This window comes from Kogia breviceps, chromosome 4, assembly GCF_026419965.1.
Source record: "Kogia breviceps isolate mKogBre1 chromosome 4, mKogBre1 haplotype 1, whole genome shotgun sequence".
NCBI lineage: Eukaryota > Metazoa > Chordata > Mammalia > Artiodactyla > Physeteridae > Kogia > Kogia breviceps.
Genome location: NC_081313.1, coordinates 28,048,629 through 28,063,633, shown reverse-complemented (window position 1 = coordinate 28,063,633; position 15,005 = coordinate 28,048,629). Strand labels below are relative to the sequence as shown.

Below are 15,005 nucleotides of genomic sequence, written 5' to 3'. Positions count from 1 at the left end.
GTCTAAGTGCTGCCCTTTGTTATTTTAAAAACAGAAAACTGTACAAACATTCCTTAAGTCTCAGGTCCCAATGCGCATTTTAGGTCCTCCTTTCCACTGCCCGATCCTTCCAGAAAACAGGTCTAACTGCTTTGCTTTCCATATTCTCCACCCGCCTCTTTATCTCTGGCACCAAAGGCTTTCAGACCAGATCAGTGTGAATCTGGCTAGTGGGCTTCACCGAAACATGTTCTGGTCATAGTTTATCCAGAATTATCATCAGTCAGTTGCCACTGGACAATGGAAAGAAGAATCTGAAATCCAATTCCAGGCCTTTACTTGGCTGGCTGGAATCATATTTTGCATCTCTGACAGCAAACACCCGTGCACAGCAGCCATCACAGACTGGGGGAGGCGTGGCTTCAGGGGCCAGAGTCCCCAGGCACAAGTCCAGGTTCCTGCTTTGCCTCTGTGATTTGGACAAGTGTTATGTTGAATTGTGTCCTCCCATAATTCATACGTTCAAGTCCTAACCCCCAGTACCTTATTTAGAAATAGGGTGGCGGCACATGTGACTAGCTAAGATGAAGTCATTCCGAAGAAAGGTGGGCCCCTAATCCAACAATACCGCTGTCCTTATGAAAAGGGGAAATTTGAACAGAGACCCACACACAGAGAACGCGTGTGAAGATGAAGGCAGAAATCTGGGAGATGCACGTATAAAACAAGAAAACGCCAAAGACTGCCAGCAAACCACCAGAAGCGAGGAGGTGGGGCAGGGAACAGATTCTCCCTCCCAGCCCTCCAACGTGCTGACACGTTGATCTCGGACTCCCATACTCCAGGATATGAAAGGATAAATTTCTGCTGTTTAAACCACTCCACTTAGACCACTTTGTGAGCAAACTAACACAGCCAGTTACTACGTCACAGTTTTCTCATCTGTAAGATGGGGATAAGAAGGGTACTCCTCTAACAGAGAGAGTAAACAGATTACAATTTGGTGTTCAGAATCATGCCTGGCAGAGAAGCGCATCTGAATGTTAATATTCTCCAAACGTTCTTTTTTAATCAAGAAGATTCTCACTCTTTTTTTTAACCTCTTGAAGTTTCCTAATGTCTCTTCCCACCAAGATGCTTAGTTAAAAGGCGAGTGTGATAACAGCCCACGCCAGATTTCTCAGGAGATGAAAAGCTCTCTCGCTTGGCTGGCGCGCCCAGGGCGCCCAGGGCAGGGTGTGGCCTTTGTGGAGCAACAGGAATCTCGATTTCCTCCCTGCTCTTCACCCCACACCCACTCAAGGCACCTCATTCTTTCCCTCCCCCGGAGGCCACCACCTGAGCCTGGGCCCTAGTCCTGGCCCTTTCCTCCGGTTAGTCTCTCAAAACCCCCGAATCGTCCTAGCGCCACAGGCTCAATCATCTTCAAACCTCATTCTTCTGTTTTACCCACACCACCCACCCCCAGCTTCCGATGCTGTGCAGAAGTCCATCCCTCCCACCTAACTTGATTACTCTGTGCATCTATCTCCCTCTTCTGTTGGTCTCTCCTCACCCCCACCTGACTCTGGACGTTCCCTCACCAGTACTGGTTTCCTCTGTTAGTCTTAACCTACGAGTCAAGAAGGCCCAGCCTCAAATTCACCTTTTCAGTGAAGCCCTTCCGAAACTCCTATAGTATTTATCGCCTGGACCCCTGATTTTGTTTTGAATGACACAAGCCTTGTGCTGCTGTACCTGTTTCATGCATGTCAAGCACAGTATCTCAACTAGACAGTAAACTTAGAGGCCATTCATTCACCACACACTACTAAAGACCTACTAATGTGAGGCACCAGGCAAGGCATCGGGGTAATGGGTATCATTAGTCACCACTTATCAAGAATGTACCGTGTGCCAGATTTTATCCTAATCCTCACGATGATGCTGGAAGGTGCCGGCATCACCCTGGTTTACAGATGAGAAAGCCAAAGATGAGAGATTATGTAACTTGTCCAGTATTGCATAGTCAGTAATAGATAAAACTGGGAGAAACAGGGCTGAGAAATAGTATAACGGGTCAGCTGTAACCAGACCCCAAAGAATGTGGATTAAGGCATCGCCCATTTGGAAGGATGTCAATAATTATCACGTACAGGCATATGTCAGAGATATTATGGGGTCAGTTCCAGACCTGCAAATAAAGCAAATACTGCAATAAAGCGAAGTCAAGAACTTTTTGCTTTCCCAGTACATATAAAAGTCATGTTTACACTATACTGTAGTCTATTAAGTATATAACATTATGTCTAAAAAAACAATGTATATAACAATGAAAAATTATAAAACAAAAAAAATTACAATAGTATCATAAAAGATCACTGTTCACAAATCATGACAACAAATATAACAATAATGAAAAAGTTTGAAATATTGTGAGAAATGCCAAAATGTGACACAGAGACACAACAAAGTGAGCAAATGCTGTTGGAAAAATGGTGCCAAAAGACTTGCTCGACACGGCGTTACCACAAACCTTCAATTTTTTAAAACTGCAATATCATGGGGCTTCCCTGGTGGCGCAGTGGTTGAGACTCCGCCTGCCGATGCAGGGGACGCAGGTTCGTGCCCTGGTCCGGGAAGATCCCGCGTGCCGCGGATCGGCTGGGCCCGTGAGCCATGGCCACTGAGCCTGCGCGTCCGGAGCCTGTGCTCCGCAATGGGAGAAGCCACAACAGTGAGAGGCCTGTGTACCACAAAAAAAAAAAAAAAAAAAAGCAATATCTGCAAAGCACAATAAAATGAGGTATGCCTGTATATGATATATATATTATATGACAATGCCATATATACGTGTGTGTGTGTATATATATATATATATGAAATAACCACTGACATCCTTCCAAATGGGCAATGCCTTAATTCATTCTTTGGAGTCTGGTTTTATATCTGTATCTGAAGACAGAGCTGTATATTACATTCATTAGTGACTTAGATTAAATAGGCATGCCCCTACTAAGTTTGTGGATGACTCAATGAGATTATGATGAGTCAGAATTTAACGCAAGAATCAGAGCAACAGATTTATTGAACAAATTTAACTAAGAAAATAAAATTTAACTGGGATAAACACAGTGTCCTGCATTTGGGTTCGAATATCCAACAGTGCAAGCACACAAAGAGAAGGACAGGGTTTTGCAAGCAACAGTGGTAGAAACGAATCAACAGTAAACTGAGTATGGGGGTGCAGTGGTTAAGAATCCGCCTGCCAATGCAGGGGATATGGGTTCAAGCCCTGGTCCGGGAAGATTCCCACATGCCGCAGAGCAACTAAGCCCGTGTGCCACAACTACCGAGCCTACGCTCGAGAGCCCGCGAGGCACAACTACCGAGCCCACGTGCTACAACTACTGAAGTCCGCGCGCTTAGAGCCCGTGCTCCGCAACAAGGGAAGCCACCGCAATGCGAAGCCCACGCACCGCAATGAGAAGCCCGTGCACCGCAACGAAGAGTAGCCCCTGCTCGCAGCAACTAGAGAAAACCCGTGTGCGGCAACGAAGACCCAGTGCAGCCAAAAATAAATAAACAAATAAAATAAATTAAGAAAAAAAAAAAACCAGTACACTGAGTATGAATAAAGAGGGGAATGTGGGTTAAAAAAATTAATATTATGTCAGGTTATAGTAATAAAGCTACATCTGGGAAATGGAAATGCCACTATTTCAAGTTCTTTTGCAACAAATCTAATGTTTTGCTCAGAATTCTAAGTCCCGGTTTGAAAGTAAGTCAAACTGGTATATATGTTCAACTGAAATTGATAGAATTAAGAATCCTCACAGTTCACGGTTTCATAGATCGCATGCTGACCGAATGAACGTATGCACTTTAGCGTAACCTAAAACTAAGTTTATAATGTATAATGGTGGGCTGACATCACTCCCAAACTTTTCTGTGAAGGTGTGGGATCAGGTCGCCACCGTTCCCATGTATGTAAGCAATCCCCAATTGATGACCGTACACGGTATACTTAACACAGACCCTGTTAATTACACTTCTTATCAAACCCAACATATTACTGGACTAAAAGGAAAAGCCTGATTGATAACCTAATCTCACCAGCTGGCAACACTCAAGAGCAGTTTCCATTTCAAACACGGAAAAGGCATTGAACTTCACGGGAACGGCAGGACACCATCAGAACAATGGGAAATGGGGCAAATGGCAACCAGTGTTCACTTCTGGGGTGAAACTAATCAAAACGTAGAACATCTGGCACACCTTGATCACCTGACTCTTTCAGCTGAGACTCACTGTGGAAACTGCCTGTGGCCACGTGTATTTGTTTCCCGGGGCTGCCACCCTAAAGGTACCACTAACTGGCTTAAAACAACAGAAATGTATTGTTTCACAGTTCTGGCAGCTAGATGCTCAAGATCAATGTGTTAGCGGGGTTGGTTCCTTCGGAGGGCTGTGAGGGTGAATCTGCCCCCCCCACACACACCTCTCTCCTCTCTTCTGGTGGTTTGAAGACAGTCTTTGGTGTTTCCTCGGCTTATAGGTGCGTCACCCGGGTCTCTGTCTTCATCTTCCCGTGGTGTTCTTCTCCCTGTGTCTCTTCACAGAGCCTTTCCTCTGCGTAGGTCTGCGTCCAAGTTTCCACTTTTCATGAGGACACCAGTCATACTGGATTAGGGCTCACCGTAATGACCTCATTCTAACTTGATTACCTCTATAAAGACTCAACTACCAAATACCATCACATGCTGAGGTCGTAGGGGCTAGGACTTCAATATATCTTTTGGGGAATGGGTAGCAATTCAACCCATAACATTGAGTTAATCTCCTCCAGGACCCATTCCTCCTGCCCCTTGAGGTTTAGCTGGTTTCGTGGCTGCCATCTAGAGAAAGTGTCTTCCTGCTTCCCTTACAGCTAGGTAGGGGCATGTGACTAAGCTCCAGTCAGTTCCACGCAAGGGAACAATGATTTGTGCACCTTCAGGGTTACAACCTTTATTTTTAATTTTTTTTTTTTTTATTTTTTGCGGTATGCGGGCCTCTCACTGTTGTGGCCTCTCCCGTTGCGGAGCACAGGCTCCGGACGCGCAGGCCTACCGGCCATGGCTCACGGGCTTAGTTGCTCCGCGGCACGTGGGATCTTCCCGGACCGGGGCACGAACCCGTGTCTCCTGCATCGGCAGGCGGATTCTCAACCACTGCGCCACCAGGGAAGCCCTGGTTACAACCTTTAAAAAAGGAAGATGCTTGGGGTTCATTCTCCCTGTTTCTGATTCCGTAAGACTTGAAAGCAGAATTACAATTCAAGACCTAAGTCATTTAAAAGTTTCTAGTAGCCACATCAAATAAGAAGGAACGGGTGGAGTGAATTTTAAATTTATTTGGTCCATCATGTCCAGAACATTAGCACTTCCATGTGTAATTATAAAAAATTATTAATGAGGTATTTTACATTCTTTATTTGGTACTAAGTGCTTGAAACGGGTATGTATTTCCCACTTAGGGAACATCTCAGTTTGGACTAGCCACATTTCAAATGCTCAAGAGCCACGCGTGGCAACTGGCTACTGCAATGCAGTGCAGCTCTGGAGGGTAGCAGAAGGGCATCGTGAAAGAACCTGGGCCCCTGGATGAGCCCACGGAGCAGATCTGCCCTGCTGGCTCTGGAGTGCTTGAAACCTTTACTTAAGGAAACAGTTCTATCTTATTCGATTTCAGGGTATTTGGTTACCACAGCTCACCCCGTATCATAATAAATACGTTCTCTGGGGTCTCACTGAAGGACCCTGCAGCTTCTCAGTTATGACACAACCCTGCAAAGAATGGACACCGACTCCCATGGGGGAAAAAAGGCCCTCCAAAACTGTAGCCCAAGTTTGAAAAATTACCAAGGAAACATGCTCAGCGTTGAGAAATACATTTCAAAATAAACCCATCCCAGGAGAACATGTGGTTCCTCCGACTTTTTGTTCTTTTCCCACATTATAAATCTCTACACCTCCTGGTCAGTCAGCCCATGGACACCCCAGGAGGAAGGAGGGAGGGAGAGACTGTATCATTCAGCCTCCTGAGAAACCCAAAAATGAGATCCTTCAGACAGTGCTTTTCAAAAAGTGAAAACATTTTCACATGATAACACCTAATAATTGGATAACCAAGTCAATCAGAACACTGACTTTCCTCGTTTAAAAGGAGGTGGGGACTCAAAAGGAAAGTCAAGGCTCATCACTAATGTCATCTTTTTTTTAAGATTTATTTTTACTTTTTAATTTGTTTTTGGCTGCAGTCGGGTCTTAGTTGCAGCACGTGGGATCTTAGTTTCCTGACCAGGGAAGGAACCCGAGTCCCTTGCATTGGAAGGCAGATTCTTAACCGCTGGACCACTGGGGGATGTCCCAATAATGTCATCTTTATAGGTACTGGGCCTTCGACTCATGCTAACCCCTGCTGCCATAGAAATGAAAATAACCACCTCTTACAGCAAAGATCTGATAGAAACACAACTGAAAATCTCCACGGAATGAATTCAGAAGCAATTCCTATTTCATTCCAAAGGAAAAGTTACATACAAGTTATCAAGCAAAAAACATCGAGGTCAGCAATAGTTCGAAATGATTACATAATTAATTCAGAATAAAGAGATAATAGGTAATAACCTAGATGATTCACTGCTTATGTAGACGATCAGATTTCCCCCCCCCGTTTAGGGGCCAGGTTCTGAGTTTCATATTGGTCTCCAGCTGCAGCTGGAATGGTATCAGGTTTAACCAAGAATTCCTGCAATTATGGTCTGGGGTAACTATTTGGGTTGGCCAAAAAGTTTGTTCGTGTTTTTTTCCATAACATCTTACGGAAAAGCCCAAATGAACTTTTTGGCCAACACAATAGAATGAGGCTGTGGTCCAGTTAGCCAGTAATAGGGCTCCATTTAGAATTAGAGTTAAGTTTTCTTAACTGCAGTAGAAGAGCAGAAAGTAGCAGCATCTGTCCTCTCTTGCTTTAAAAGTTCAGTCTGAAGTGCATTTGCCTCTCAGGAAGCAACCCAAGATTTTCCCAGATCCTCCCCTGCCCAGGGTAACGACACCAGTGTTAGGGAGCTTTGCCACTGTGCAGAGCACTGATATAATATAAGGTCATTCTATGGGTCTTTATTGCTTAGGGCAATAGAGCAGAATTCACTTCCTGCAGTTTGCAGCTTTGGAACTTAGGAAAGGGAGTGCCCTGTGCTAACAAGCGTGTATAGCTGTTGCCAGTACAAGCTCTGGCATCATGATAAACCGGGGTTCAGATCTCACTGCCATTTATCGAATGTGTGACTCTGTCCAAGTTACTTAACTTCCCTCAACCTTAATTTCTCCCTCTGTAAATTGCTAGTATAGTAATGGTCTCTACTGGATACAATTTTGTAGGCATTACACGTAAAGGGTTTGCTGCAGTGCCTGGCACACAGTGAGCATTCAGTCAATGAGGACTTTTCTCCTAATTTCTGTTGCAGTAGGTCAGCGATCAATACATGTTTACTCTTGTGATTAATATTATGTATTAGGCACTGACACCCACTAAAAAAATGTGATACTCTAGCCTCACCCTATTAGACACTGAAAACAGTCCAAAGATGAAGAAACTGTGGAGCTAACATTTACGAGCACGCAAGCTCAGTGGGGGAGTACCAGGGCTCCTGAGAAACTGCTCTAGATAGAAAAGGATGGAGAGGTATGTTTTGGGTTGAACGGTGTGCCCCATCCTGACACACACCCTGCAAAATGGATAAGTTGGAGTCTTAAGTACCTCGGAATATGGCCTGATCTGGACATGCAGGTCTTTACAAAGATAATCAAATCAAACTGACGTCATCGGGGTGGGCCCTAATCCAATATGATTGGTGCCCTTATTAACAAAAAAGGAGAAATTTGAAGAGAGATAGACACACACACAGAGATCCCCATGTGAAGATGAAGGCAGAGATCGGGGTGACGCATCTCCAAGCCAATGACTGCCGGCAAACCACCAGACAAAGCTGGGACAGGCACGGATCACCTTCACCTTCACAGCCCTCACGAGGAAGCAGCCCTGCCAACACCTTGATCTCAAACTTCTAGTTCCCAGAACTGTGAAACAATACACTACGGCTGTTTAAGCCACTCAATTCGTGTTTAAGGCAGCGCTAGGAAACTTACACAAGGTGAAATCAGGCAGAGCAAGCAGATTCCCCACTTAAGACGGGCTGACAAGACCTGGAGAAACCATGTAGCATGACACGAACCTGACCAAATTCTCTGCAGAAGTTTCCAAGAGTCTCAGACCTCCATCCCAAAAGGTCACCTCTGATGTATTTTTAAATTATGTCGATGAAAACAAAGAGGCTCAGCTTTACAATAGATCTGGCCAAGGCTCCTCCGTCAAGAGGCTCAGATTTTAAATACTCTTTTTTTTTTGCATGTATGGTGGGGGAGGGAGTCTTGGGGATCTGTAAAAACTTATTATGAATGACGACAAACTCCTTGAAAAAATACCTTGGCAGAGATGTTGATTATTGACCTCCACGAGAGCTATTCTCTCAACAGGCAACAAATTCAAGCTCCTGTCTGAGCAGGATGTGTCTGGTTCCTCAAGATTCACAGGGTATGTGCATTCTTTGGCTGAAAGCTGCAATCGTTAGTAGCTGCTACAGAAAGAAATACCATCAATTTAATCTCTCATGGAGCCAGCCATTTGCAACTGGCTGCCTTTTTTTTTTGGTTTGTTTCCCTAAATGGAACGTCCGCTGCTTCCCTATTATAATGGAAAACAGAATTGGGAACAAATCTTTCATAAAATGAAACACACACCCATAAAGTAAACTCTGAAGGCCTCGATCATGTTTGAGAGGCAGTTCTCTAGATTTGTTACGAAGATCTTTCAACCCTTTTTCCCATCCCTCAGCCTCCACCCATTTCACTCAAGGCACTAAAAATTGGCATTTACAAAGAAATTCCAGAAGCCTGAGCATTTTATTAGCAAAGGGAAATCCCAACCTTCTTGGCCTCGTTTCTCATGATGACAGCTCATTTTTCCATGTGGAACCACGTACTAGTTGCTGCAAATATTTAAAGAGGTAAAGAAGCTACTTTCAAACTAGTCATAAAAGAAATAAATAATGATGATTTAGTACTCTGTGCTTACTTTATAAGCGTAAAAAGTCAAGTACATCCATTTTTAAAACTAGAATGAAAAATTTATAGCGTTCTTAGTAAAAGACTCAGAGCCATGCCATGGGCACTTTCCTGGGCTCTTGAAGCTTCACTGTTCGGCGTATCAAGGGCAATTTTTGGAAACTGAGTCCACCCACTGCGCTTCACGGCCGGCTCCCCTGCATCACCCTTTCCTCTCCTCCTCTCCTAACCATCGTTCCAAATCCTATGCAACCCTGAGGCCTGGAAGAAGCTTCACCTCCATAAAGCTCCCCCCAATTTTCCCATTTCCAGTGATTTACCCCTCTCTGAAAATCGATAGCATTTATCATCCAGGTCTCACAATTCAACAAGTGGTTATATCATCCTGGAGATCCTTTTAATATCTATATTATACATGATCTGTATTTTGCCTTAGTTATTTCCTGTGTGTAGTTTTTCTCCTCCCACCTCGGCTTATGAGCTTCTTCAAGACAAGAACCATCCCTCACGTTTCTCCTGTATCCTTTCCAGTATCTAACCCAAGTTCAAGGATGCCCAAAATCAAGTTAGAAATGGGAACTGGAAAATGTCATCCACATCAGGATTTCTTTGGCCTCTGCGGATTATCTGCAGGCTCACAATCATGTTTAGGGTTTAAAGCAAGGAGACAGGATCTAAGCACAGCCCAGGGAATCAGGCTCATTCCTCAAGGTCACACACATAAACCCACCCTTGACTTAGCTGTCTTGAGTCAAGTGTTCCAGAAAGGACACTCGGAGGAAATCTCTACCCGCACGATGGTCTTGGTGCACAATGACCTTCAGGCCATCCACCGGGGGCTCCTTTGGGCCACACTTGTCCTTCCTCACTCCTGGGATTTGCTCTCAACGGCCACAAACTCATCTGGCTGCAGACCTCCCAGACACAGGCTGGCTGAAACACGATCATGCCCGCGGGTCACCTGCCTTCTCTTTATGAGAGCTCGAACATGATCTGCTGTCCCTCTTCTTCCTACCCCCCAGAAACACAAAGGGCCCTTTCTTTCCCATTCTCCTTTCAGCCTCACACAAAGACAAGCAGGAAAATTTGATGGCTGAGGGTTTAGGGTTGTTCTTTGAGAGAGACCACTCACTTCAAGTAGAGAAGATTATAGTTTGGCTCATTGAACTGAATATAAACAGTTTCAAACTTGTTTTTCTTGTCATAAGTGGCACATGTGGGTGCATACGCATATACCCAAAAAAGCAACCCCCAAGGCACCCAGTGAAAAGCAAAATGCCCTCCCGCACCCACTCCTAGCTCTGAATCCCTCCTCAGAGGCAGCAAGTGTTAGCAGATTATTCTGCCCTCCAGACCACATACATTTTTCAGCCTATTTTTTCATCATGGATTTCTGTTTTTAAAACCATAGTTATACTATTGACTCATTGTTTACTTTTAATTAGCAATTAAATTAGCAATTTAAAAATAATTTTCAATTTTAAAAATACTCGAAGTCAGTAAAATATTTCACACATGAAATAAAGTTGGCACCAACAAAAATATTACTGTGCAGTCTGCCCTATTTGACTATTTTAAATTTTAGACACAAATAAGAATTCCCAACGGTCACGTAGAATAACATAATTGAGAGAACTCTAGTTGTTTCTTTCGTGTTACAATCACTCTGGTATCGTTCTCATCTCAAATCTACTGCTTAAACGGAGAAATACGTGTTGTAAGAGAGAGGAGGCCCTCACTGCCCAGGCTTGAACTCTGAAGACCCCTCATGATACCCAAGCAGGAGGCAGGGACCCTCCCAAGGAAAGCTTGTAGTGAGTCTGAACCTGCCTGCCAACCACAGCGCTGAAGTCCTCCGAACTATATCGTGGGTTTCTGATTAAGAAAGAGGAAGGGGCTTCCCTGGCGGCACAGGGGTTGAGAGTCCGCCTGCCGATGCAGGGGACACGGGTTCGTGCCCCGGTCCGGGAAGATCCCACATGCCGTGGAACGGCTGGGCCCGTGAGCCATGGCCGCTGGGCCTGCGCGTCCGGAGCCTGTGCTCCGCAACGGGAGAGGCCACAACAGTGAGAGGACCGCGTACCACAAAAAAAAAAAGGGAAGAAAGATTTACCAAGCATCTCTTGAGTGCCAGGCCTAAGATGTGTCACTTACAGGCATCAGCATATTTAACTTTCACAGCAACTTCGTGAGGCTAATACTATTTTCTCTGCTTTTCAGGTGAGAAACCTGGGGGTTCAGGGAAGGGGAGAGACTTGCCCAAGGCCACAGACCTAGGTCCAAAGTCACTTTTCCAAGCTACTGCCTGGACTGCTCTGTTTCATAAAATCAAACCTCCATCCAAATTTCCTCTTTCAGGAAACCTGGGCTCTGGAATCAGGCTACTTTGGCAAAAAACTTGGCTATACAACTTTGAGCTAGAAGAACCCAGGCCCAGGCAAGGGACTGGAGCTCCCTGGGTCTCAGTTTCTTCATCTGGAAAATAAGCCTGACAATAATACCTACCACATCACGTCTGTGGCAAGATTAAATGAAGTTCACGTAATGAGCCTGGCACAGTGCCTGCCATATAGTAAATACTTCATAAGGGTTAGCTCTTCAAGCTGGGGTTTGAAACGGTTTTCTTTTTTGCTTTTATTCCCTCCATCTCACAGCACAGTGATGGCACTCTGAGAAGAAATTGGGGTGCCATCTGATACTGTCTGGCCCCATAATACCAATTTCTTTCGCTCTCCCCCCTCCCAAGCGTGTTCCTCTAACTTTTTTTCCCTTTGTACTAACTGCCAAAACCACAGCCTTTCTGCGGCCAAATCCCAGACACTTTAAATAGTGTTATTACTGTGACTTTTTTCCCTAAATCATGGAAATATTTCAGTTTTTATTTAAAAAACTAGATTCCAGCAACACCCTCTCTAAGGCCACCAGTTTTTAATTTTTAAACCCAAAGTGGACGCTCTTATCATTTCCCCCTGCCCCTGTTCATATATCATGGAATTCTAGACTGATTAAATTTTGGTAAAACAATCTCAACTTGTGCAAATGGAAGCTGCCCAAATTCCCTTGGAATGGAAAAGGTATTTGTTAACCTGGTCACACAATTTACAAACCCGTATCTGCTCGACTGGGCAACGTTTTCCATTTAATTGCCTGTCCCTTCTTAACTGTAAGTCCAATGAGGTCTGCAGGTTGTAGCATCACTGGGCCAGCAAATGAGGAGGTTGAAGGGGGTTTCTCCGGGGCGTAGCAGGGGCAAGGGGTTAAGGAAGTCAGATGACCAAGGCTCTCACTCTGGCCAAAGGCTGGGTGGACGACTTCAGCCAAGTCTCTTCACATTCTCTGAGTTGTAGTTAACTTACCCGAAGAATGAGAAGGTGAGGCCCACTTTTTCCTAAAAAAACCTTTCTAGCTCTAACTTCCTTTCAGCACGACATGATTCTGCAGTCATCCCACAAGTATCTCATCTGGTCTGGGCCTTATCAGGGCAGTAAGTTACATGTCATGATGCAGCCTCAGGAGATAAGCTTCAGCCAAAAGGAGGTGTGTGTGGGTGTGCGTGATGTTAGCCATAAAAGACACGGCCTCCACTTATTGCAAAAAATGAGGCTGTACCAAGCTGTCATACAATTCATGGCACAGAAATAAAATCCAGGTTCACCTTGAACTACCTAATGTAAAATGACAGCCAAGCAAACCCAGGAGGAGGGTGACACATCTGAGCTTCCATCTCACACCCTGCCATGAATTTCTCCCATTCAACCATTGTGCTCCAAGCATCCGGAGCGCAGCTAGTACAAGACTGGAACCTCAGCAGCGTTTATGAGGTGACCTTTTGTTACAAGAGCATCACGTATAATCCCGCTGCTGTGTTGTCTTTCTCCGTTTTCTCCTCTGGGAGACTTTGTCTCGCAATTCTGACATCATAACTGGTTCCTCCAATCCAGCCCTTTATGATGAATAACAAATGAGAAAGAACCCCAGGAATGCTGGGGGAATAAAGGTGCAGGCAGCAATAGATACTGCTGTTTCATCACAAGAGTGTAACAGAATTTAAAAGTTTTCTAAACGCCAAGACAAACCTTGCTAACACGTAATTCCTAACCACTTTCGTGAGACTGGCTTCCTCTAAGAATGACATTCTGAATCAGATCCGGGGGGCTGAGGCATTTGACTGATTCTTTTCGTTAAGATGTTTAATTTCAGCCGGTATAAGGACTGGTAGGCTGTCTGGAGGACTTTAGCTTTTATTCCAAGTGAGATGCAGAGGCGGCAGGTGGAAGGGGGAGGGTTTGAGCAGTAGTCTCATTAGAATTTTAAAAGGAATACTCTGGCACTTTATGGAGAATCAAGGGGGGGAAAAAGATATTTAATTTGACTGTTCCTTTCTCTCCAAGGCACAGATGCCAGAAGTAAAAAAAAAAAAAAAAAAAAAAGTCAAGTAAAAAAAAAAAAAAAAAAGTCATTTTCGGAAGCTATACACACAAAGAGCAAGGAACCTAGAACACGCCGTTCACAAAAAGCCCCCCTGAGCTGGGCCCCAGAGCGCTTCTGGCTTCTGCAGTTGATTAACCCAGTACCTTATCAAGGTCCGAGTGAGGGTGTTGCTGCAGCCCCAGGAACATGGGGGGAGCAGCCAGACTACTTACGTCACTCTTCCTGAACTTGGCTTTCAAGCTCTTCATGTTTAGTCCATTCAGCCTTCCAGAGCTCTAGAGGAGACTTTCAGCACCTAACCAGAGGAAGCAAAGAAGAAATTAAGCATCTAGGTTCCCAAACAAACACTACAGACACTCCCTCCTGAATGGATTAGGGCTTCGGGCCATGGGTGGGCGACTGGGGTTGAGTCAGGAAGGCGGTCAGGGTTAAGGGCTGGGAAGTGGTAAAGAACATACGTTATTCCCATTCGTGATACTACCTGGAAGCTTCTGCCATTTTCAAGTTAACCGAAACTTTACATTTTATCCCAGCTTCCCATTCAAAGTAGAAAAAGCTTAACTAACTGCTAACCTGTCACTGCACAAAATACAGTATCCGTGTGCCTAACTCACTCCTCTCCACACCCTTCACATTATAGTTATACCCTCAACCTCCTCTGGAAGGGCCACCGTAGTGAAGCCTGATAAGGAAAACAGCTCACGTTCCAGATACCATTCATTCCCTATTTATTTTTCTCAGTGTGGCTTCTTTCCTTCCCCCTCCGAGGTGCACAGGGCAATGAATGAAAAATGCAAGGAACAACAAAACCTCCCTCGATGAATACCTCATTCCTCAGGAAGCCACTCAAAACAGTGAAAGACTCCCCCCAGGTCCTCGTGGGACCCAGTGATTCAGAGCCAGAGCTGGAAAAGTTTTAAGAAACCACCTCATTTAGGAGGGGGGTCTGTGGTCCCTTCAGAAAGTGAAGGTAATTTTTGGAATGACAGTATAGATGTACTTTTTTTAAGAGAAGAAAGTTCCTGTTTTCATCAGATTCTGCAAGGGGGTTGTCACCCTTCAAAAGGTAAGACTATTGATCTAGTCTAAGCCCCTCATTTTCCAGAGGTCGAGGCAGAGCCTCCTGAGAGAAGTGAAGAAACCTGTCTGCATTCCCAAAACCTCTGTATGATAAAAGTCAAAACCAGACCCCAAAGTCAGACTGATGGTTGAATGCCTTTTCCACTGCCCTACAGCTTTGCAACTAAAACCCAAAAGTAAACTCCTGTGCTAGAATATGGTATGAACTTGATCTTTTCCATCTTTAAACCTGGAAAAGGTACAGTGTGGAACCCTCCCGTTTAGGTCAAAAAGGCCAGAAAAATCTATGTGCAAGTTCCCATCACCTAGTAAGTGCTCCAGAAATGTAACTTCAAGCCTCAGTTGACAAAGTGAGAACAGAGGACATCA

At 44.7% G+C, this 15,005-nt stretch overlaps 1 protein-coding gene across 8 annotated transcripts in view; it reads right to left on the bottom strand.

Annotated features, from left to right (window-relative positions):
- RAI14 (retinoic acid induced 14) overlaps window positions 1-15,005 on the bottom strand; it is a 152,000-nt gene that overhangs the window by 106,514 nt on the left and 30,481 nt on the right. For all 8 annotated transcript variants that reach the window (XM_059063226.2, XM_059063227.2, XM_059063229.2 and 5 more), the window contains exon 2: window positions 13,769-13,851. In XM_059063226.2, coding sequence (XP_058919209.1) covers window positions 13,769-13,804 — 36 coding nt within the window. In that variant the 5' untranslated portion in view covers window positions 13,805-13,851. The remainder of the gene's footprint in view (window positions 1-13,768; window positions 13,852-15,005) is intronic.